The sequence below is a fragment of the Ammospiza nelsoni genome, chromosome 25 (assembly GCF_027579445.1).
Source record: "Ammospiza nelsoni isolate bAmmNel1 chromosome 25, bAmmNel1.pri, whole genome shotgun sequence".
NCBI lineage: Eukaryota > Metazoa > Chordata > Aves > Passeriformes > Passerellidae > Ammospiza > Ammospiza nelsoni.
Genome location: NC_080657.1, coordinates 246,757 through 269,599, shown reverse-complemented (window position 1 = coordinate 269,599; position 22,843 = coordinate 246,757). Strand labels below are relative to the sequence as shown.

General features: G+C 64.2%; 2 protein-coding genes across 6 annotated transcripts; one reads left to right on the top strand and one right to left on the bottom strand.

The window, feature by feature from the left end:
- Positions 1-4,807: 4,807 nt before the first annotated feature.
- On the bottom strand, positions 4,808-14,640 carry FGR (FGR proto-oncogene, Src family tyrosine kinase). 5 transcript variants are annotated; one of them, XM_059488812.1, is made up of 13 exons: positions 14,480-14,640; positions 10,674-10,734; positions 10,182-10,434; positions 9,925-10,027; positions 9,531-9,629; positions 9,283-9,386; positions 9,064-9,213; positions 8,459-8,623; positions 7,352-7,531; positions 7,192-7,268; positions 6,855-7,008; positions 6,183-6,314; positions 4,808-5,949 (listed from the first exon to the last, which is right to left on the bottom strand). In XM_059488812.1, the coding sequence occupies exons 3-13, from the start codon at positions 10,420-10,422 to the stop codon at positions 5,741-5,743; spliced, it is 1,614 nt and encodes a 537-aa protein (XP_059344795.1). In that variant the 5' UTR covers positions 10,423-10,434; positions 10,674-10,734; positions 14,480-14,640; the 3' UTR covers positions 4,808-5,740. The 5 variants fall into 5 exon arrangements, with proteins under 5 accessions (XP_059344795.1, XP_059344792.1, XP_059344794.1 ...); XM_059488809.1 differs by having other exon boundaries at positions 10,182-10,734; positions 14,480-14,636; XM_059488811.1 differs by lacking the exon at positions 8,459-8,623 and adding an exon at positions 7,942-8,097 and having other exon boundaries at positions 10,182-10,734; positions 14,480-14,636.
- Positions 14,641-15,902: 1,262 nt separating this feature from the next.
- Positions 15,903-21,618, top strand: LOC132083870 (digestive cysteine proteinase 1-like). Its single transcript, XM_059488814.1, has 11 exons — positions 15,903-16,027; positions 17,102-17,161; positions 17,398-17,490; positions 17,567-17,739; positions 18,433-18,676; positions 18,797-18,989; positions 19,079-19,272; positions 19,834-19,925; positions 20,101-20,262; positions 20,837-21,026; positions 21,320-21,618. Exons 1-11 carry the CDS (start codon positions 15,934-15,936, stop codon positions 21,505-21,507), a joined length of 1,683 nt encoding a protein of 560 aa, XP_059344797.1. The 5' UTR covers positions 15,903-15,933; the 3' UTR covers positions 21,508-21,618.
- The last annotated feature ends 1,225 nt before the right edge of the window (positions 21,619-22,843 follow it).

Genomic DNA, 22,843 nt, shown 5'->3' with positions numbered 1-22,843 from the left:
TGCCCGTGGAGCAGAATGTGCCCAGTGTGCCCATGGAACTGTGTGTGCCCATGGAAGTGAGTGTGCCCAGTGTGCCCGTGGAGCCCAGTGTGCCCATTGAGCCAACCACATCTGTTTTTCCTTTTCCCCCGCCTCCCCAACTTTTAACTCTTTTTTATTTTCTTTTTTTTTTTTTTTTTTAATCAAAAGCTCTCTCTGAGTCCTAGCAATATCCCTGCTGTTTGAAAATACCCTGCTCCTCCAGTTTTTTGTGTCCCCTCTTGGCCATGTGATAAAGGGAGTGCCAGGTGGAAAGGTGGTGAGCAAGGCCCCTTGGGACAGGGGTGACAGAGCAGGGATCTGCCTCCCAACTTTCCGAGCACCCCATAACCTCCCTCCCCACAGCTCCACGGAGCATCTCCCCAGCACCAAGTCCCGTCGCTGTTAATGTTCCCGGAGCTGGGTAGATACAATACAATTAAAGTAGATAATACCAGCGATGTTTGTTATGACATCGTGGTTTTGTGAGTGACGAGTGAAGGGTTAACTCCAGGGAATTGGGAATATTGCTTGGCTGCTAATAACACGTGAGTCATCGATGGAATAAGGCATGGGTGCAGGGAGAGACACAGCACCTGGCTTTACAGCAGCCCTTTGCCTCGCCAGTGTGGGGCACGCTGGGGTTTCACGCGTGTTTTTGGATCAACAGGCAGCGAGGAGGGAATCTGAGCTCCAGACACGCTGCTCACCCCAGCTTCACTGCTAAACTGGGATGAGCTGGTGAGCTTGAGATCTGTCCTCCAGCTGGGACCTACTGCAACTGGAAAGGTGCAGCTGCATCCCCTCGGTGCACCCCAGCAGGATCAGCGGGGCCGGGTTTGGGGCCGGCCGGGCTCTGCACACCAGGGCAGGCATGGGGAGCAGGCTGCACTGCTCCTGGGAGCCGAGCAGAGTGCAGGCCTGGGCTCCAGCCCGGTCAGCAGAGGAATCTGCACACGCAGACAGGATCGCTGCAATTGCTGGTGGCTGAGTGAGCAACTTTGCAGGCTTCCTCGTCCCCTCGCCCTGAATGTCAGCTTTGAATTTTCTTGCTATTTTTAGGGATGGTTCAAAAAAAAAAAAAAAACCACCGAGGAGTATCCCCTCCCTTCTGGCTTTGCAGGGCTCTGTGCCCCATGAATATTGCAAGGCTGTGGATTACTGTACCTGTGCAGGGATGGGGGGAGAGGGACAGAGGGACAGGGCAGGGAAGAGAGAGAGGTCGTGCAAAACCCATGACATTGCAAGCAGAATGGGTTAGAATGTAAAAGATTTATTAATTTAATCCAAAGCATTAAAAGGTCATGTATTAATCAAAGAGATGCTTAAAACTGTCAAAGTCCTTTGTCAGGTTTGAAGTGCATCTCTATAGTTATCATAAAATATATATACCGGTCTGGCACGGAGCCCCGGGCAGGGCTGGAGGAGGATGAGGATTTGAGTGGGGGGCTTTGCAGTGGGAAGGACCCCCCCAAACTGGCCCTGCCAGGCTCCCGTGGGTGCCCAGCACCCCACACTGGGCTGGGTGGGTCACCCTGCTCGTGCCCAGGCCTGGTTTGATCCCTGCTCGTGCCCTGTGTGGTTTGGGGGTGTTTGGGGTCTGGGTTTGGGGCAGAGGTGGGTTGACAGCGGGGTCCCCCACTCGTCCCCGTAGGCGCAGGCGGCTCCAGCCGCGGCAGCGGGCACCGGGCGGGCGAGCGGTGCCCGTGCCACCCGTGCCACCCGCGGGGCCCAGCCCTGCCGGGATTTCCCTTCAGCCGGGGCGGGGGCCGCCCGGGTCAGGGGCGCGCTCCCCGCCGGTGCTGTGTCAGCAGCGTTGGCGTGGGCTAACGCTACCATCTAGCGGCTGCTCTGCCGCCGCCGGCCCGGCCCGGCCCGGCCCCCGCACCGCCCCCGAGCCGCCCCCGAGCCGGGCCGGGCCGAGCTGCCCGGGTCTGGCCCCGAGGCCGAGCCTGGCCGGGTCACCCCCAGAGGCACAGCCCGGGCTGGGAGCAGGGGGGCAGGAGGCTCTGGGGGGCTGTGGGGAGAGCTGGGGCAGGGGATGGAGAGCGAGGAGACGGGGGAAGGGTTTGATGCTGTGCTGGGATACAGGAGCTGCCCTTGTGGGGAGCGCTGTCCAGAGACCCTGATGGGGTCTGGGGTGGGGGTCCTGACCTTCCAAGGTCTGTGAGAGTTGTGGCCAGCCAGGTTTTGTCTCCATGAAGGTAACTGCGGCAGAAAAGCCCAATTGGTGCCTGAATTCCAGCACCAGGCTGCCTGGAGCAGCAGCAAAGCCTTTCCCAGTTCCTCCCAATAAAACCGTTTCCGAGCAGCCCTGAGGCCAGCAGAGCAAGGCTCCACTGTGCCCCTCCCCATCTCCCGTGTTTGCTCTGTTACCCGACCATTCCCACGCCCAGGAAACCTCCATCCCAAGTCCACAGACTGCTGTCACAGATGCTGCTGTTGTCAGTGCACAGGTCTTCCCAATTATCTGTTGTTTTTCCGTGGAGAAAGGTGTCCCCTCACAGTGACTGCTGCTGAGCTGCTGGGTGACTGCAGATAAGTCCATCTGTGCCTCAGTTTCCCCTCTGAGGGGACAGTGCCTGCAGGCCTGGGCTGGCAGGCTCAAGCCTGGTCAAGCCTAAACCCACATTTTTGGCCATTTTCCACTGTTGTCTGGCCACTGCTGCCGTGGAGACGTGGCTCTGCTCCACGGCCCAGGGCTCTGTGGGCTCTGCCAGTCCCTGGGGGCTGGGGGCACAGGGCTGAGCCCCCGCCCTGCTGTGGGTGGGGATGGTCCTTGGGGGTCCCAGGTGTCCCTAGCTGCACCCAGGGGCACAGAGGGAGGGTGGCACTGCTGTCCGTGCCAGGCTCTGCAGCGCCAGCCATCTGCAGCATCCCCACACTGTGCCCTGGCACCAGGGGGGCTCGCTGCCTCCAGACCCCCCCGTGCTAGCAGAGCAGCCAGGCACAGCCGGGCCACCTGGGCCGGGCAGGTGTGCGGGCAGGAACGGGGCAAGGGGGTAGGCACCGTGGGGAGGAGGGTCCCGCAGCACCGGGGGACCTGGGGGCGCTGGAGGGACCCGCGGGTGCAGGGCAGGGCCGGGGAATGGGGCTCGGCTGCTCTCTGCCCCTCTGGAGCTGTGCAGGGACCGGCCAGCCGGGAGGGGAGGGGGCCAGAGGGCAGCCCCAGCTCTGAGCTGGGCTCTGCCCCTCCAGCCCTTTGGCTGAGAGGGTATTTTCATGGGGGCACTGGCAATGTGCCATTGTCAAACCATGACAAGCCCCCAGCTCTGAGCTGTGCTCTGCTCTTCCCCTCCAGCCCCCAGCAAGCTCTGTAGCAAACCAAGCCTGCAGCACCTTCGGAGGGGTCCTGGCCTCCCTGCCCACCTGCCCATGGCTGCTGGCCGCAGGGTGGGCCCTGCTGGGAGCCACAGGAGCTCTGTGAAGGGCGACCCCGCGCTGTGCCCACCCACAGCTGCCCCTCCACCCCGATCAATACTGCTCAGCATTAACATAAAATCGATGCCCCTCCCTGCCCAGCCTGTGGTCACCCTGCAGCAAAATCCTCTAAGCCCCTCACCCTCCTGCTGGGGGAGGAGGAGGATGAGAGGATGGGGACCAGGACGGGGGTCCCGCCTTCAGCCCCCTCACACAGGCACCTGCAATCTCGGGCCCCACATCCCCGAGGGCTTTCACAGCAATGACAGCAAATGGGGACACGCTCTGGTGACATGGCCGTGGTGGCACAGGGGTTACTGTGACAAATCCACCTGGCTCCTGACCCATTCCTGCTGCTGGCACTGCTGGGGACAAGGGGCTTGGCTGGGACATGGGAGGGTGGCATCACTTCAGGTTGGGCTGGACGGAGAATGGTGGGATCAGCGTGAGCAGGCAGGAATGGGCAGGAGCAGGGATGGAGCTGGGGCTGGGGCTGCTGGTGCCAGCCAGGCCTCTCCTGTCCCTGCCACGCCATCTGCCCTGTCCCCCAGCCCCGGGCAGCCTGCCACCCTCCTGGCTGGGCCTGGCCCTACCCCAGGGCTGGGGCAGCAGGGGCACGTCCAGCCCTGCTCCTCTCCACCACCATGTGCATCAAACACCCTTGTAGGAGGTGTGAAGATGCCTGGCAGTACCCAGGGATGGTGGCATGCCCCGAGACTCCTGGTATGTCCCCAGACCCCTCAGCATATCCCCACAGCCTCTGGTAGGTCCCCAGACCCCTCAGCATATCCCCACAGCCCCTGCTATGTCCCCAAACCCTGCCCCCCTCCCCATATGCATTTTCCCCATAGCCTGAGCCCCCTGGCTGGGGTGGGGGCCAGTCCCTCCTCCCCATCGGTGCTGAGGGATTCATTACCGGCACAGCTGGGCCCTGCTGGGGAGGCCAAGCTGCAAGGAAAATTAACCCCTTCCTCCCCAGGCTGCCAGCACAGGAGCCCTCCCTGCCACAGCTGGCAGGAGGGACAGTCCCCTCCTGCATGGGGGCAGCTTTGCAAACCCCAATGCTTCCCAACCCAGCTCTCCAGGCTTTTATTCACAAGGGAAGCTGGTGTGTCCCCTCCCCACATGGCCCTTGGGGCAGGGGGATTTCTCTGCTCCCCCCTTGGAGGAGCCCCCCAGACCTGTGCCCTGGGGCTGGAGGGGGCAAGGGGGCATCCCTCAGTCCTGGCTTGGCTCCTGGGAGCCCCCCTGCCCCCGGGATGGGTGTCCCCACCCCAAACCCTGTAACTCAGCGTTGCCCCCAGCTCTGAGCACCCCCAGGGCTTTTGCCCTCCTGGGGCAGGGGCAGAAGGACCCGGGCTGCCCCCAGTTTGTTAGAAAGGTTTTATTTCTCTGTATTTACAGACTTCATTAAAAAAAATAAACAACAAATCCCTGCCCTTCCCTCTCCCCATGGCACTGCCCACCCACAGCCCTGCCCGGGGGGTGGGGGGCGTTACTGGCCATGGGGCACAGGACTCCAAACGGGGGTGCGTGGAGGGGCAGCGGGCAGGGGGGTACCCTCCATTCACACCGACACCCCCCGGAGCCCGCGATTCCTGCTGCAGAGGGCAGAGCCGAGCTGGGGCTGCCCCATGCCGTACCCTCGTCTGCCCCACGGGGCAGGAGGAGCAGCCCCCGGGGCAGAGCTGCCCCCCGCCTGCTGGGCCCCCCAGCACTCCCCGTGTCCCCCCGGCCCTAGGGCAGGCACGGTGGGCCTTTGGCTTCCAGGACGTGGCTCTACCACAAAGCAGAGAGATAAGGGGGGGGACAAGGGGGTCCGCCGAGCACTGGGAGACCTTGGGGGGGGTCGATGGCTGCTTGGGGGAGGCGTATAAAATCTCATAAATTAAAGGAGACACCGGGGAGGGAGGGCTGAGATGACCTCCCACAGGTCGGTGCCGGGACTTTGGGGGGCTGAACCCCCCCAGCTGTGCTCCCAGAAGAGATTGGGCTGGCAGGGGGAGCTCCCCCCTTGCCCTCTGCTACTCTGTGGGTCTGGGGGTGTCCGGGGGGTTCACAGGGCTCCCCACAGTCCCCCCTGCAGCCAAAGCCCTCCTCAGGTTCCAAGCTGGGTGTGAAGGCAGTAAAGGGACTGGGGTAGGGGGGCTGGGGCACACAGGTTTGTCTTCTCTCTGAGTCCGGCATCCTTGTGCAAAGCCCTGTGCCCGCCCTGAGCGCAGACAAAGGAAGCAACCACCTCTAAAGAAATAAAGATTCCCCCAAAGCCACCCCGGAGGCTCCCGGCAGCGCCAGCAGCGGGTCACTGGTTGTCCCCGGGCTGGTACTGGGGCTCGGTGGCTGTGAAATAGTCCTCGAGGAAGGACTGGAGGTACTCGAAGGTGGGGCGCTCCTCGGGCTCCCTCCGCCAGCACTGCACCATCAGCTCGTGCAGGGAAGGGGGGCAGCTCCCCGGGCACTGCATGCGGTACCCCCGCTCCACCTGCTCCAGCACCTCGCGGTTGTTCATCCCTGCGGGACAAGGACCCTGTGCTCAGGGACAGCACCACCTCGGACACGCCAGAACTGAGGGGGAAACTGAGGCACACAGCGGCACTGTCCTGGGGTTTGGGTGGGAGCCCAGTTCAGCACTGGTCCCTCTGAGGGGGAAACTGAGGCATGGGAGGAGCCTTGCTGAGGAGGTCAGCCCCTGTGTGTGCCCTGCCCGGCCCACCCCGGGGGTGCACCTGCCCCAGGGGCCGTACCTGGATAGGGCACGCGGCCTTTGGTCACCAGCTCCGTCAGGAGGATGCCAAAGGACCAGACATCCGACTTGATGGTGAACCTGCCAAAAAGCGCAGCCTCCGGAGCCGTCCACTTGATGGGGAACTTGGCACCTGCAATGGGACACAGGTGAGCCATGGCTGGGCTGCACCGGCACCCAGAGCACCCTGCACCTGGTGCACTCACCTCTGGGGACAGCCCACACCTGGACATCCCACACCAGAGGTGCCATCGCCTGAACTGCCCCTGATGAGAGTGTCCTGCCTCCGGGGTACCCTGAATGTGGGGCACCCTGCTCTAGGGGCACCCCCTGCCTGGGGCAGCTCCCACATGGGACACCCAGCACCCAAGGCACTGGGGATACCCTGCCCCTGGGGTTCCCATCACCTGGGACATCCACCATCCAAAATACCCACACCCTGGGCACCTTGTCCCTGGGGGTACCCATTCCCTGGGGCACCCATTCCCTGGGGCACCCATACCCTGGGGTGACCCAAGGCATCCATCACCTCAAATACCCATAAATTTGGGGTGTCCATCACCCCATTCCCTGACACACCATAACTTGGGGCATCCAAGCCCCGGTCACCCAGCCCTGGGAGGGCCATCTCCAGGCTAGGGGACACAGCAGGGGACACTGCGGGTGCTCCCACCCTGCCGAGCCGTGTACTCATCGTCCTCGATGAGGCGCGCGAGGCCGAAGTCAGCGATCTTGCAGACGAGGTTGTCTCCCACCAGGATGTTGGCAGCACGCAGGTCCCGGTGGATGTAGTTCATGCGCTCGATGTACGCCATGCCCGCCGCAATCTGGGGGGCACGGAGCGCTGGAGACCCCCAGGACACCCCAGGGCGCCCCCCACCCTGCAGCAGCCCCCGTACCTGGGCAGCCATGTCCAATCTGATTGGGCACCTGCCCCAATCTGGGGGTACAGAGCAGTGGAGACCCCAGCACAGCCCGGGGCGCCCCCCACCCTGCACCAGGCCCTGTACCTGGGCAGCCATGTCCACCAGCTGGGGCAGCTTCAGGTAGCGCCCGTCCCCGTCCTTGAGGAAATCCAACAGGCTGCCTGCAGGCAGAAGGAGTCTGTCAAAGACCCCCAGACCCACGGGTGCCCTCCCTGTGAGCCCTCCAGGCAGTGCCCCCGCTGACCCTGGCTCATGAACTCGGTGACGATGTAGATGGGCTCCTCTGACACCACGGCATAGAGCTGCACCAGCTTGTCGTGCCGCAGCCGCTTCATGATCTGGGCCTCCTCCAGGAAGGCCTCGGGGGACATGGTCCCTGGCTTCAGCGTCTTCACTGCCACCTTGGTGGTGCCATTCCACGTCCCTGCATTGGGGACGCAGAGTCACCGTGAGCCCAGGGGACAGCCAGCCCAGGACAGAGGGCTGTGTGATGGAGAGCTGTGTGCGTGCATGCCTGTGTGAGTGGATGGATGGATGGATGGATGGATGGATGGATGGATGGATGGATGGATGGATAAGGAATCAGGGCAGGGCAAGGCAGGGATCCCTGGGCAGGGATTGTGATCCCACTGCATCCCACCCAGGACAAGGAGTTCCCCTCACCCCCGTACCAACCTCACCCCATTCCCAAACCCTTCGTGGATTCTGTGCCAGTTTCAATCTCCCCCACACAAGCAGGTACCTCCTGGCACCTGTGGTGCTCCCAGCCAGGACAGAAGGAAGCTTCTCCTGCCCGCTGTGCTCCCCAGCCCTGGCCGGCCGGGCCAGCCTTACCCATCCACACGTCTCCGAAACATCCCATGCCAAGTTTCCTGTCCAGGGTGACGGATTCCCGAGCTATCTCCCAGGCGTCCTTGGCTAATCCCAGGGTCTGGGGCTTCACGGCAGGGCACGGGTGGGTGAGCAGATGGCACAACCCGTCATTGTACTCTGCAGGGGATGGGGGGCACGCAGGAAAGAGGAGGGAGGGGATGTGATGGGATGAAGGCAGCATGCATGAGTGGAGGAAGCAGATGATGCCGGAGGAAGAGGATGACGAAGGTGGGACCCCCTGGCCTGGTGCTGTGGTCCCATCTGCAGTGAGGGTCTGCTTGCCCATGCAGAGGTGGCATGGGGCATCCTGGGGGACCCATGTGAACCCAGAGCAGGACATGGGATAATTCCTCATGCCAGCAAATCGGTGTCTCTCAGCCTGTCCTGGCAGGCACGAGCTTTTCCCAGTGGGGTGCCAGGCCTGGGGGTACCCCCACGTCCCCCCTGCCTCTTGCCTGGCTTGCCCACCAGGCCCTACCCATCCAGACTTCCCCGAACTGCCCATTCCCCAGCTTCTTGAGGAGCTGGAGGGACTCGCGGGGGATCTCCCACACGTCTTTGGTTTTGACTGAGAGGTCGGCCAATTTGGGGGTTCCCTTGTGGCACGGCACAGCCAGGCGGCAGCACAGCCCAGCCGCCCGCTCTGCAGCACGGGAGCAGGGAGGGGACAGGAGTCAGAGTGGGCACGGAGCCCCCACCCTCTGCTCCCCTCCCACCGCCCCAGACATCACCGAGGCTCCTGTGTCACCCACTCACCCCCAGCACAGAAATGCACCCCCTCCACCTGCCCCAGGGACAGCTCTGCACCCCCTCGGCTGGGCTGGACCCCCAGTCCCCCCAGCTGCACCCGGGGTCATGCCCACCCACCAGAGACAACGGGAACTCCCTGCACCCTGGGCATGGAAAAGGGACCCCCTAATGCCACCAACATAACAGGGACACTCAGGGACCCCCTAATGCCACCAACATAACAGCCCCCTCCTTCCCCAGCTCAACCCCCTCAGCCCCATCTCTTACCAAAGGGTCTTCTGAGCTTTCCCTACCCCTCCTATTGCCCCACTTGTGCCCCTCACCCCACCCTACCTATATAGTGCTGGACCAGCTGCTGGACGGTGCTGAACTGGGCACGGGTGGTGATGTAGTACCCCCCACTGTCCAGCTTCCGAATCTTATAGTGCTTGACGTGGTCTCCCTTGGCCTCATCCCAGTCCCGGATGGAGAGGGAGTAGGCACCTGCATGGGACACGGGTCAGGGAGGGACGTGGGGCACAGCCCCCGGTGCCCCCAGCCCTGCCCCTGTACCTTTGGTGGTCTCACTCTCCCGGATGAGGAAGGTGCCCCTGGAGTTGCCGTGGCACAGGAGCTGCCGCTCCGCGTCCTTGCGCCCGATCTTCCCAAAGTACCACCTGCCACAGTGAGGGGGCTTAGCGCCAGGAGGGGATCACGGAACCCCCGTGCCAGCACTGAGCACTGCCGGGGCTCACAGGGACACCTGGGCCCGGGGCAGGTGGGGTTGGGGTGTGTCTCCCTCCCTTGTCCCCACTACTCACTCCTCCGCCTGGATGGAGTCCACAGGGGCCACGTAGTTGCTGGGGATGTAGCCCGTGGCTCCCGAGCTCAGCGACCTGGCCTCCCACCAGTCCCCCTCCCTGGGCAGGGAAACAGGAGAACGTGGAGGAGGAGGGACAGACAGACAGACAGACAGACAGACAGACCCGCCACCGTGTGCATCCCCACCCTGCACGCAGCACCCCGGACCCTGCTCTCCCCCACCCATCTCTGCTGAGAGCACCCAGCTCACGGCCCTGGCCCTGGCGCTGAGTGATGGAGTCCAGACACAGCTTGGGTCCCCAGCCTGGCTCCTGGGGGGCTACCCGAGGCACCAAGGCCCCTCCCCGGGGTGGCAGGGGGGTGCTGGGGTGGCAGGAGGTGCGGGGGGCTCACGTGTTGTTGATGATGTGGAATTTCTCCCCTTTCTGGAATGTCAAGTCATCCTCCGTCCTGGCCTCGTAGTCGTACAGGGCGATGAAGAGTGTCACCCCGCCGCCTGCGGCACACGGAGGGGACGGCGGTGACCCCGGGCAGGGCAGGACACCCCTGCCTGCCTCCCTCCCTGCCTGCCTCCCTCGCCGCCCCTCGCCGCCCCTCGCCGCCCCTCGCCGCCCCTCGCCGCCCCTCGCCGCCCCTCGCCGCCCGCTGACCTGAGAGCGCCCCGCTCCGCGCCTGCAGCCCGCCGCAGGGGAAGGCCCCGGGCTCCGCAAAGGACGGGCCCGAGGGCAGCGCCGGCCCCTGGAAGTTGTTGAAGTCGGGGATGCGGGTGAAGATGGCCCCCGGCTGCGTGGGGTCGGGGTCGTACTGGGAGGCAGGGGGCTGCAGGGAGCCCCCCTCGCCCCCCGCCTGCCCCTTGCCAGCCCCCCTCTCTTTGCAGGGCACGCAGCCCATCCTGGGCACCGCCTGTGGGACAGAGGGTCCGTGAGCCCCGCGCCCCCCTGGCAGGGGCACACACGGGGCCAGTGCACACATGGAGAGGCCCTGGGGCACCCTGCCACCCCCCAGCTCGCACACTGGACAGCAGGGGGACACGGGGTCCCCGTGGGCCAGTGGCACTGCTGCAGGAGGGCTGTGCTGCCCGGGGGACCCCACGATGGTGGGTCCCCCGGCACCCGTGGGTGCTCCACGGCGGCCCCACTCACTGCGACGGCTCCTCTGGTCACTCCAGCTGCTCCATGGCACTCCAGGGAGGAGAAGAGTCGCCTGTGGACACCAGGGAGGGCATCAGGTGGGGGCAACACCCTTGCCGGGGTTCAAACACCCTTGCCACGGGCTGTAACACCCCTCCATGGGATAAAATCCCCCTGTACAGGCTGCAACACCTCTGCATGGGCTGAAGCACCTCTTCCAGGGCTGCTGCACCCCTGCACATGCTGAAACACTTCTACCAAGGGCTAAAATACCCCTGAATAGATTGAAACACCCCATGACAGGATGCAACACCCCTGCTATGGGCTACAACACCTCTACACGGAGTGCAACACCAACGGCACGGGCTGCAACACCCCTTGCATGGCTGTAACACCCCTGCCTGAGTTACCACACCCTGCACAGACCAAAGCACCGTGCACAGGCTGTGATACCCCTGCACGAGCCACAACACCCCTGCATGGGCTACAACAGCCCTTCACAGGCTGCAACCCCCCTGCATGAGCTAAAATGATCTGCATGATCTGCAACACCCCCACAAAGCTGCAGCATTCCTCCGAGGGCTGCAACACCCCGGTGTGGGCTGAAGCCACATCCTCCAGTGGGTTTTTCTCTCACTGCGTCCTCACCACACTGCTCACGTCCTTTCAGGCCATGTGCGTCCCAAGGCTGAAGGGGAGCCAGACCCCAAAGCGTCCCCATCCCCACAGCCTCTGCTTGGTGGGTGTGGGTGCTTTGGGGAGTGAGGTCCCCGCTCACATCGCTGTGGTCAGCACAGGCTCTTCCGGCCACATGTGGGGAGAGACAAGGTGTCACAGAGGAGGAGGAGGGGGAAATCAGACCTCTCCTGTCATGGCTGTATGGAGACGTCCAACCCCAGCCCTGTTATTGCCCTGGCTGCTGGACAACCACCCACACCAGTCTGCAGCATGGCTCTGTCTCCAGCTGAGAGCAGAGGCAAGCAGCAGGAAGGTGTCCTGCCCTCTGCACTCCAGGAGCAGGAGGAGACAAAGGTTTGGGGTGGATGAGATGTTTCAGGCAGGTTTTCCCAGTCATGGTTATTGATTCCCTGTCTTCTCTCTCAGTAGGGGTGGAAAGAGCCCAGCTCTCCCCTTCCATCTCTGCTTTCCACACTGGTGGTGTGGCAAGGCTGCAGCCGTTGCCAACAGGGCAGAGTTGCCAAATCTGAGGAAACTCGGCTGGTTGGGGGTTTTATTCCTGATAATTAGTGGCTATTTAAACTGATGAGCAACCCTGGCTCTCACAACCCTGTCCCCCCTGGGTGGGAATCATCTCCTCTACACATTCAGAAACTTGCCATTTTGCAGAATTTCAGCGCTGACCAAGCAGTGGAGCTGCCACAGGTGCCAGCAGGGACAGGGATGGCAAGGAGCACCTTCCAGTCAAGTGGAACCCCCTGTGCCCCATGGAGAGTTTAGGTGATGTGCAGCAGCATGGCACCCAGGCTTCCCCTTCCCTGCACACCCAAGAGCCCCCGAGCTCACCCCGGGGTGGCTCCATCCCCTCGCTGCCCACGGGGAGGGGACGCAGCTGGTGCCGTGTCCGATGGCTGCACGGCGGTGTCTGGCTCCGGCTCTCCCCAAAAGGAGCTGCTGGAGCTGGGGAGCAGATGGCAGCTGAGCCCTTCCCGAGCTGCCAGGTCCTGCCCGCGCTGAGCCCCGGCCAATTCCTCACCCCTGTCCCGCCGGGCAGGGCTGGGCACGGAGCAGCCACAGCCCCGGCTGCCCCTCCATCTGTTCCCCGGGCCCCTGGGACACCGGGCAGCTCAGCCCCATCCCCAGCTGCTAGGCAGGGCACAATGTCCCTTGCGCACCCCATTGTCACCCCACATATACCCAGAGTGCTGAGGTACCCCTGGGGTCACCTCCCTGCCCTGCACCATGGGGTAAGTCAGGCTCTGGGGGGATGCAGCCACATGGAGCCATGTGGGGTGCTGGGAATGCCACACCCCGTGCCGTGGGGACAGCCATGGTGGCATTTGCCGGCCTGAGGGGCCCACGGCGCCCTGGGCAGGAGGTGGCTGCCAGAGGAACTCACGCAGCAGCCAGGCAGTGGGAAGAGGAAGCAGCAGGAGCACGGTGTGGGCTGGGGGGAGGAAGAGGATGGTGCTGTGGCCAGCAAGGGCCCACAGGACGGGCAGGACCTGGTGCCCTGGGGATGGTGACAGCCGGGAGGGTCAGGCAGGGAGGACAGCAGGGCTGCAGCCCCCTGGCTGTCCTGGATCCCTCCGTGCCTTGTCCCACACTGACACCCTGCATTGCTCCGTGCAGACCCGGCTCCTGCTCCCTGGGAAGAGGAACCGAGAGGGCTGCACAGCCCAGCCTGGTGCCACCGAGGTTCCTCTGTCCCCCTGTGGCTCTGGAGCTCCCTGGGCCCAGCAGGAAAATCTGGGCATGAGGCAGCTGCAGGGCAGAAGGGGAAGGTGGATCACTGGGACACAGGACCTGGAGCTGTGTCACCGTCCCATGCCCAGGACCCCACAGACCTGAGGACGGGACAGGAGCCCACATCTGCTCCTTGTTCCGGCTCTGTGGCTGGTGGCGGTGTGTCCCTGCCCCTTCCCCACTGCCCCCAGCCCCAAGGCCACCCCGATGATACCTGGAGTGGAGCCCTGCTCCAGCTCCAGCCCTCCCAGTTCACCCAGTGCCTGGTGAGCCCCCTGTGGCTCCCAGTGGGAGCAGGCTCCTCCAGAACAAGGGGTGCACGGAGGGATGGCTCCCATCCCCTGCATGCCCACAAGCAGGGCTATTCCCTGGGATGAAAATTGAAGGACTTGCCATCCCCCAAAGTGATCTTCTGTGCAAGGCCACCTGTCAGCCACAGGGCCCACGGCAGAGGGGTCCCCTGCCCCCCTCCTTGGCTCAAGATGCTCAGTGCAGAGGGAGCCCCCCTTGCCCAGGCTTCCAGCCCCATCGCTGGCTGGGAAAGCAGGATTTCCGCTGGAAGAAGAGCAATTCCCGGATCCAAGGGGCTGCAGGGGCGGAGGGAGGGAGCCGGCCAGGGCTCCAAATACAATGTCCCGGGAGGAGCGGGGTGGGGAGGGAATTGTGCAGGGCAGGAAGCAGAGAGTTCCTGTCCCTCCTTGGGACACACCAAGGATCAGGGACGAAGCAGAGCTGCACGGACCGGGGGGAGCATCCGCCCCGGCCAGGGCCTGAGCCCCTGCAGCTCCCCCAGCCTCAGCCACGAGAGCTCAGCCTGCAATAAAGCGCTGGCTGGGCTGGGAGCCCACGGGCACCTGCGGGGACGGAGGGCACGGGTGTGTGTGTGCGTCCTGTCCCCTCCCCAGCCTGCGGGTCCCGCACGGTGAGGGCTCCATGTGCTCCGCAGGCTCCCCGACGTGGTGTTAACCCCAGTTAGTGCCGGGATGGTGAGCTGGAGCTGGTGGGTGCCCCGGACCTTCACACGCACCCCGCAGCCCCCAGACCTTCACACACTGACCTGCTGCCCTCGGTATGGTGAGCTGGAGCTGGTGGTGCCCCGGACCTTCACACACGCCCCGCAGCCCCCGCTGACCGGCTGTCCCCGGGATGGTGAGGACGGGGGTCTCCTCCCACCCCCGGGCATTCCCAGGGAAGCAGGGAGGGCACAGTGAGAGCAGCCCCCCAGCAGTCCCCACCAGTGTCGCGGGGCTCTGTCCCCCAGCTCAGGGGCCGCCTCCCCCGGGACCCCCGCACACGGAGGGGGCATCTCCCAGCAGCGCAGGGCCAGGGGATTGAGACCCCCGCGCTGTGACAGGGCTGAGCCCCGCACCCTGCCCCTCACAGCGCACACGTACCTCCTGCCGTCAGCGCTCCTGTCCGGCCGGCATGGACCCCTCCCCTCGCACGGGGCTCCCTCCGGGACCACCGGGCAGCCCCGCTCGGGCCGCGCCGGGGCTGCGGGGGCGGCGGCCGTGGGAGAGCGGGAGCGCCCGGCCGAGAGCTTCCCCTGTCTCTGCTCGGCTCTGGCAGCCGAGCAAGAGCTTCCCCTCCCCTCGCCCCCCCTTCCTCCCCGCGCTCGCAGCAATGGTTCATTGTACCAGCCGGCCCCGCCGCTGCGGATCGCCCTCCGGGTCACCCCCGGGCCGCCGCGGGCACCGCAGCCACGGCGGGAACAGCGGCAGGGGCTCTCGGGTCTCCAGCAGCACCGGGAGACACCGGCGGGGATTGCCGGGCTCTGCCTGCGGGGATTCACGGGGGATGTGCGGGTCCAGCCCGTGCCGCGGCGGGGCCGCCCGCACCCGTCCCCAAAACCGGGCACAGCCTCCCCGAGACCCCCGCCCATCCCCAAAACCGGGCACAGCCTCCCCGAGACCCCCGAGGGAGCGTTCCCGGCAGGGCACAACAAAGGGACATCAAACTGAGCACAGAGCGCTGTGGCCCTGCAAGGACAGGAGCAAGGGGCCCGTCTGGTGGCAGGACACGCACAGAGCCACCCGTCCTGCTGGCACAGGCTCTCGGGGGCAGTGAGCAGCCCACCATGCCTAGGGAATGGCAGGTAGCTCTGGGTTGTGTTCCAGGGGCGTCCCACACGTCCCCCCAAGATGGGGTGCAGCTCCTATGTGACTCAAGCCAGTCCTGTGTCCATGGATTGCCCCCTAGACATCAAACCCCTCATTTACCCCTTGTCCTCATAAAGTTGCTGGTGGGATGACCCCAGGATTTGGCATCGGTCACACCAAGCCACAAACTTCAGTGAGCTCTGGGATTGGGGTAGACCATGCAGACCTCTGAGTGCCCCTGCACCTCCCCTGAGCCCCTCCCCATCCTGTGTGATGCTCCTGCACCCTGTCAGAGCCTCCCCAGCCCTGCCTGAGCCCCCTGGAGCTGGCTTTGTCCCGGCTCTGCCACACTGTCCTCCCTCACAGCTGGAGTGGGATCCTTCCCATCTCTCCAGAGCCTTCCTCCTCCTCCTCCTGCTCCTTGTCCTGTAGCTAGCCCTCAACTTGTCACCTCCTGACTCATCCTGAGAGGGAAGGAAGCCGGGCTTGGGGGTGCCCCACACATCCATCCCTGCACCCACCCCGAATGCGGCTCGGGGCGCTCTGGGGCTCATCCCGCATCCCCCGCATCCCCCGCGTCCGCATTGCTCCATCCCCGTCCGCGGGGCCCTGCCGGGACACGCCGAGCCCGGGGTGCCCGTCCCCCGCAGGCACCACCCGGTGCCGGCTCCTTCCCTCCCCGGGGAGGGCCCGGCCGCCGCATTGGCTCCGCGGGTTTCGCTTAAAGCCGCCGGGGAGCCGGGATCGGGATGGGAGCGCTCCGCTGGATCGGGGTCTCTGCCGGGGCTGGCATGGGGGCGCTCCGCTGGCTCCTGCTCTCGGCTCTCTGCATCGCCGTCCGGGGTGAGTGGGACCCCAGCCCGGCGCTGGGGGGGGAGGCGGGGGGACCCCACCAGATCCGCTCCCGCTGCACTGCAGGGCAGGCTGGAGTCTGGGGAAGTGGTTTTACTGCTCGTTGGTTGGGCCCCAAAATTTGCAGTTCCTCCAAGACACAGCTGAGACGGGCGGCAAAGAGGGCAGGTGCCTTGAGGGCTTGGTGGGGCTGGGGGAGTGAAAATAAAACTTATTGAAGGCATTAACCCAAGGGGTTTAACCCAACCAGGCAGGACAGCCAGGTGTGAGGGGACAGAGGTGGCAGGGCGGCCGTGTCCCCGTGGGACCCCCCCTTTCTGGGTGCTGATAAAGCCCAGCAGGGCCGGGAGGCGGCTGCAGCCGCTGCTGCCTGTGGGTGCCCCGGGATGGCGTGTGGTGGGCACCATGGCACAGCCGGGGCTGCAGCCGGGGGTCTGTCCATCCCCGCCTCCCCAGAGCCGGGGGCAGGGCTGCTCCCGGCCCTCCCGGGCGGGGCAGGCGCTGTCTGGGTCCGGGCAGGTGCTGCCGCTCGCTCCCGGCGAGGAGGGAGGGAGGAAGATGCTGAGGGAGGGAAGGGCTCGTTCCCAGCACTTGTGTTGGCGTCGGGTTGCACAAGCCGGGAGCCCGGGGGGAGGCTGGGGAGGTCACTGGAAGACGCCAGGCAGGACCGGTAAGGTCCCTGGCACCCCTCAAACATGCCCTGTGTGGGGGGACAGCTTGGCTGGGTGCCACCGTGGAAATATTCCAGGCCAGGGCCACCAGTGTTGGGGGTGACACTGGGGCGTCACCCCAAGAGTCACGCAGGAGCTGGGGTTCCCTGGGGGTGCAGTAGTGCAGGGCTTGCTGCAGTGGCACGGCAGGCTGTGGCATGGCGCTGACCCTGGAGGGTGTCCGTGCCTCAGCGTCCCTTGGATGTGCCTTTGGATGAGCTCAGGAAGCTCTTTTGGCCAAGGAGGGAAGCCCCAGGCTGCAGGGAAGGGGGGCACTGTCCTGGCAGCCTCCCATCCCCATCTCAGCTGGGGGACACACACAGAGACCCCTCACCCTGCCCTCTCTGCCTTTCAGGACAGGACCATGGGCTCTCCCACCCACCCCCTCAGTTTGGCTCCATCTACCATGTCCGAGGTAAGAGGACCCCACTATCTCCCCATAAGGTGGGGACCCCCAGCCCTGGGGGGGAGCAGAGGATGCTTAGCACGGGTCAGACTTTGGGCAAACCGGGGCAGGCTCCCTCAGCTGGGTGCCCTTCCTGCCCCATCACCCCTGGGGCACTGTCTTGGTCAGCTGTGGGGCTCAGGGAGGGATGCCAGGGTGCTGAGGCTTGGGCTGAGCTGTGTCCTGTGCCGGGGGCTCCTGTGCAGGGGTCATTAAGCTGCCCTACGCCGAGATCGAGGAGCCCTTTGAAGCCTGGTACAACCTGACGGGGAACAAGAGCCGGATCCAGTACTACGGAGGTAGGAGGTGGCACCCAGCTGCGCCCACCCTGCACCAGCAGGGCTCTGTGCCTCAGTTTCCCCTTGCCTGGCACAGGGCAGGTGATAACCTACCAGCTGGCAGCTGTGAAGCCCTATGGGATGAGGTACAAGATCACGCCAGAGACGACCGAGAAGGAGGTGAACACCAGGAAGTGCTTCCAGCTGCCCGGCTCCAAGGAGGACGTGGTCACTGCTCAGAGCGTCTTCCCCAGCATGAGGGGCTTTAAGGTGGGAATCCTCAGAGCCCAGACCTGCCCTGCCTCCCAAAGCATCTCCGGGCTCTGGGACGAGGTGCTGGGAGAGCTCCTCTCTGTCCGAGGCCTGCAGGGTGCTGGGGCTGGCCAGGACCTGTCCCCGCAGCCTGGGGTGCAGGGAGGGTCACTTCCCCACCCGCATCGGGGCCGCACTCCTGGCTCCTTTCCCAGCCCCAGCAGCCGTGTTGGGACGTGTCACATCCCACACAAACGCTGGCATTTCAGCATGGTTTGGGCAAGCCTCTGCACGGCAGCTCAGCTCCTGCTGGCCCCAGCCCGCGTCAGGGCTGGGCACAGCACGTGAGCAGCGGGGACAGCAGCTTGTCGCTGAGCTGGACACATGCCTGCATGGCGAGAGCTTGGAAACACACAGGAAAAACCTGAAATCTCTTCAGGTTTTTGGAGAAATGGTGCAGCCAGACTCCCTGCTGTGGGTGCACAGATTGCTGTGCACAGTGGAGTGTCCCCAGGGCACCGCTGAGCCAGACGGGGGGGTCTGCCCTGTGTTGCACCCCATATCCTTCCCCCAGTTTCCATCCCACGCATGGCTGTGTGCCAATAGCCATGGAGTCACTGGATCCAGCCAGAGAGCACTGGGCTGCGCAAAGGGGCTGGCTGGTGGCCTGGGGGAGGTTGGGGGCCCCTCCCTGAGGCCGTGTCCCCCCAGTTCCTGCGGGAGGAGTACTACGAGGGCCGGTACTGCGCCGTGTGGCAGAACGTCACACGCTGGGCGCAGAAGAAGAACGTCTACACCCTGTGGGTGACCAACTCCAGCTGCGGGGTGGCCCCCGTGCACTATGAGATGCGGGGGTACAACAGCCTGCTGGGCTCCCACTACGACAAGTATGAAATTGCCTACACTGACTTCGACAACAGCTACCCGCCCTCCGTCTTTGACCTCCCCATCAATGGTGAGCCAGGGAGGGGCTCCCCGTCCCGTCTGTGGGGCTCGGGCTGACAGGGCCCTCTCCTTGGTCCCCCTGTCCCATCTATGGGGCTCAGGCTGACAGGGCCCTCTCCTTGGTCCCCAGAGACCAAGTGTGGGGTGCTGCCGGGTTCGGTGGCGGAGCACCGTGTGCTGGCAAACCCCATGGAGGACCTGGTGGGCCAGCACCAGCCTTGGGCCCACCGTGTTTTCCACGAGTACCGGCGGCGGCTGGGGCGGCGCTACGGCTCCGCGTGGGAGCTGGAGCACCGGCAGAGCATCTTCGTGCACAACATGAGGTACGGCTGGGGGATAGGGACCCTCTGGGGGTGCTGTCACTCTGAGGGGCGGCGGCAGGCCCAGCTGGCGCTGTCCCCACCGTGTGCAGGTTTGTGCACTCGCGGAACCGCGCCGCGCTCTCCTACTCGCTGTCCCTGAACCACCTGGCCGACCGCACGCCGCAGGAGCTGGCAGCGCTGCGGGGCCGCCGCCGCAGCGGGACCCCCAACCGCGGGCTGCCCTTCCCCACCGAGCTCTACGCCGGCATCATCCTCCCCGAGAGCCTGGACTGGCGCATGTACGGTACGCGTGGGTCAGGGAGCACCAGGGCCACGGAGCCCCCTGCTCCCCATCACTGCACTGAGAGCCTGTGGGACTGGGCTGTCCTTGGGGTGCACCCTGTGAGGCTGGTGAGGCACTGGAGCAGGCTGTGCAGAGAAACCAGGGCTGCCCAAGGCCAGGATGTCGAAGGCCAACCTGGGACAGTGGAAGGTGTCTGTGCCCATGGCAGGGGTGGAACCAGATGCTGTTTGAGGTCCCTTCCAACTGAAACCATTCTGTGTTTCTAAGACTAAAGGCAGCTGGGTCAGCACTTGGCCCTGAATTCACTCTGGTGCCCTAGGGACAGATGTGACATCTGAAGCAACATCTGCCTTCACCCATGTCCCCTTCAGCTGGGAGTGACACCCCCAGAGCTTGCCCCTAGCCAAGGGTGGGGTCCCAGGTTTGCTAGTGCATTTCCTCCCTTCTCAGTCAGCACTGAGATCTGGCTGTGCTGCCTCTGGACCTCAACTCCTGCCTCAGTTTCCCTTCCACCTGCCTCCATCCCTCGGTGCCAACTCAGTTTCTCCTGCCCTGCCCCAGGTGCTGTCACGCCCGTGAAGGATCAGGCTGTCTGTGGGTCGTGCTGGAGCTTTGCCACAACGGGAGCCATGGAAGGAGCCCTCTTCCTCAAGGTGGGAGCGGGGCTGAGCCCCACGGTGTGGGATGGGAGCGGGACTGAGCCCCACGGTGTGGGATGGGAGCAGAGCTGAGCCCCACGGTGTGGATGGGAGCAGAGCTGAGCCCCACGGTGTGGATGGGAGCCTGCAGGGGGCCTGTCCCCATCCCTGGGCTGTGTCCCCCCTGCAGACCGGCGTGCTGACCCCCCTGTCCCAGCAAGTCCTCATTGACTGCTCCTGGGGCTTTGGGAACTTCGCCTGCGATGGGGGCGAGGAGTGGCGAGCCTACGAGTGGATCAAGAAGCACGGGGGCATTGCCAGCACCGAGTCCTACGGTACCTACAAGGGCCAGGTGAGGAGGCCCTTGTCCCTGGTGGCCTTGCCAGCATCTTGGGGCTTTAAAGCCGTGGTGGGACCCACCTGGATGTGAGTCAGAGCACTACCAGGCTCTTGAGATGAAGATGTCACCTCGTCCCCAAGGCACCAGGCTTCTGTGGCTCACAGTACTGTCAAAGCCAAGCCCCAGGGCTTATCCAGGCTGTTTTGTCACCGTGTTCCTCAGTTTCTCTTCTTGCAAAACAGGGACAAGGCTCCTCCACCTGTGCGTGGTGCCATGAGTCACTCCATGCCCCGGGGTACCAGGGACAGAGCAAAGCTGCCTGGGGATGGGGACGTGGCAGCAAGATGCAGGCAACAGCCCTCTGGGGCTTTGGGTGCAGAGCCAGCTCCCCACCCTGTGTCCTTGAGCAACTGGGAAAACAGCACCAGCACCCTGGGCTTGGGAGGACAGCGGGGTCAGAGCCAGGGTGCTCTCGCAGCCCAAATTCCAGATCACTGCCTGCATCCGCAGGGTCATGCCGGGGGGCAGGGTCCCAGCGAGGGGTCCTGGGGGTCCTGGTGACACCGTGTGTCCCCTGGCTGTGCAGAATGGCCTGTGCCACTACAACCAGTCCGAGATGCTGGCCAAGATCACGGGCTACGTCAACGTCACCTCGGGCAACATCACAGCAGTCAAAGCTGCCATCTACAAGCACGGCCCCGTGGCCGTCAGCATTGACGCCTCGCACAAGAGCTTCTCCTTCTACTCCAACGGCATCTACTACGAGCCCAAGTGCGGTGAGACAGGCAGCACTCGGGCAGGACAGGCCCTGGGTGCCCAGGGAGATGCCACAGCACCTGGGAACCACTTTTGGTCAAGGGAGGGGTGGAGAGGATGAGCCCTGAAGTCCTCTGTAGTGCTGGGGGTAGCCCTGGGAGCAGGGATGCTGTCTGGACTGGGATTACTGGGCAGGGATCTTGTCCAGGCAGGGATGTCTCCAGAAAGGCATGGTCTCTGTAAAGGGAGTCTCCCTGGATGCTCCCCAGACAGGGGGGCCCTTCAGTGACCCCTCCTGTGTCCTTCCCTGCAGACAACACTCCAGGATCTCTGGACCACGCCGTGCTGGCCGTGGGCTACGGGGTCCTGCAGGGAGAGACCTACTGGCTCATCAAGAACTCCTGGTCCACATACTGGGGCAACGACGGCTACATCCTCATGGCCATGAAGGACAACAACTGTGGGGTGGCCACTGAGGCCACCTACCCCATCCTGGCCTGAGCCACCCCGGCATGCTCAGTGCTCAGCCCTGCACCAGGCCCCTCCGTGGAACCATCAGGGAGCTGGGACTCAGTGGGACAGCCCCATTCAGTGCTGGACGCAGGGCAGGACGGGGGCTCAGCACTGGGCTTGCCAATAAAGACACTGGAAAAATACCGGATGGCTTCTACAGGAGGGATTCAATTGCAGCTGTGCCCCCGTGCCCCAGGGACACAGACCCTGTCCCCAGCCTGGATCCCTCGGTCCTGTGGGAGCCCAGGGGCTCCTGGGGAGGGACAGTCCCACCTGGCAGAGCCAGCTGGCTCTCAGAGCCAGTCCCAGACACCCGGGGCCAGGGGAGCGGCTCTTCCCGCTCCGAGGTGGAGCACAAACAACAACCCCGGGGATTTCTGCTGAGATGAGGAATTCCTGGCGTGGGGGAAGGCTCCTCCACCCCGTGCCCCACTGCCCGAGTGCCTGCTGTGGCTGCGTGGGATCTTTGTCACCGGGGTTTGCCAGTGCCACCAGCCTGGCCCCTTCACGGCTGGGGCTGCTCCCTTTGCACCCTGGCTGTGGCTCAGCTGGGCTCCCGTTCTGGGCTCCAGCCATCCTGGAGAGCAGGATCAGAGCACAGGGATACTGAAACAGGCTGGACAGTTCTCCCTGCCTGATCCTGGTAGTCTCCCACCCTTTTGTGTGTGGGGTGCACAGGGGGTTTTGGGGTGTGGAGGGATAGAATGTAAGAAAATAAAGATGGTGCAGAAGGCAATCTTGCCCCTGAGGAGTTGCAGCTGTACTAACTACCAAGGATTAGGAACAGGCCTGCCCTTAACAGGCCACACCTGTGACTAGTAAGGAAGAGTGCTATAAAGGAGTGGGTTAGCCGGTCCAGAGAGCCGGAGTTCTTGGCTGTGCTGTGAAGCAGGAGTCAGTACTGCATGGAGATGCCCACGAGACATTACCGAGAAGCTATGAGAGCTTTTGAAATATGATGGCAATGTTGGGGTGCTCCAGAGCTGTCATGCTCCTTCCATCTGTTCTTGCTCCAGAGCTTCGCCCCAAAACCTCACAGCCATGGAGAAGCCTCACCCCGAGCCGAGGCTCTGGTGCTGTTCTTGGGGTGTCCAGGCCACAGGTCAGCACAGTTCTGAAGGTTCAGTTTGGGGGTTCTGGTGCCATTCTGGTGATGCCCACCCTGGGCAAGGGGCTGGGTTGGCAGCTGCAGTGGGCAGCCCAGCGAGAGCTGCTGGCACTGCCAGGCTCTGCTCCCCAGTTCAAGAGCCCAGGTACAGCAGGCAGCTGGGAAGGGAGCCTTGAAGAAGGGAAATGCCATCCCTGACTTGTAGCTGCATCTGCA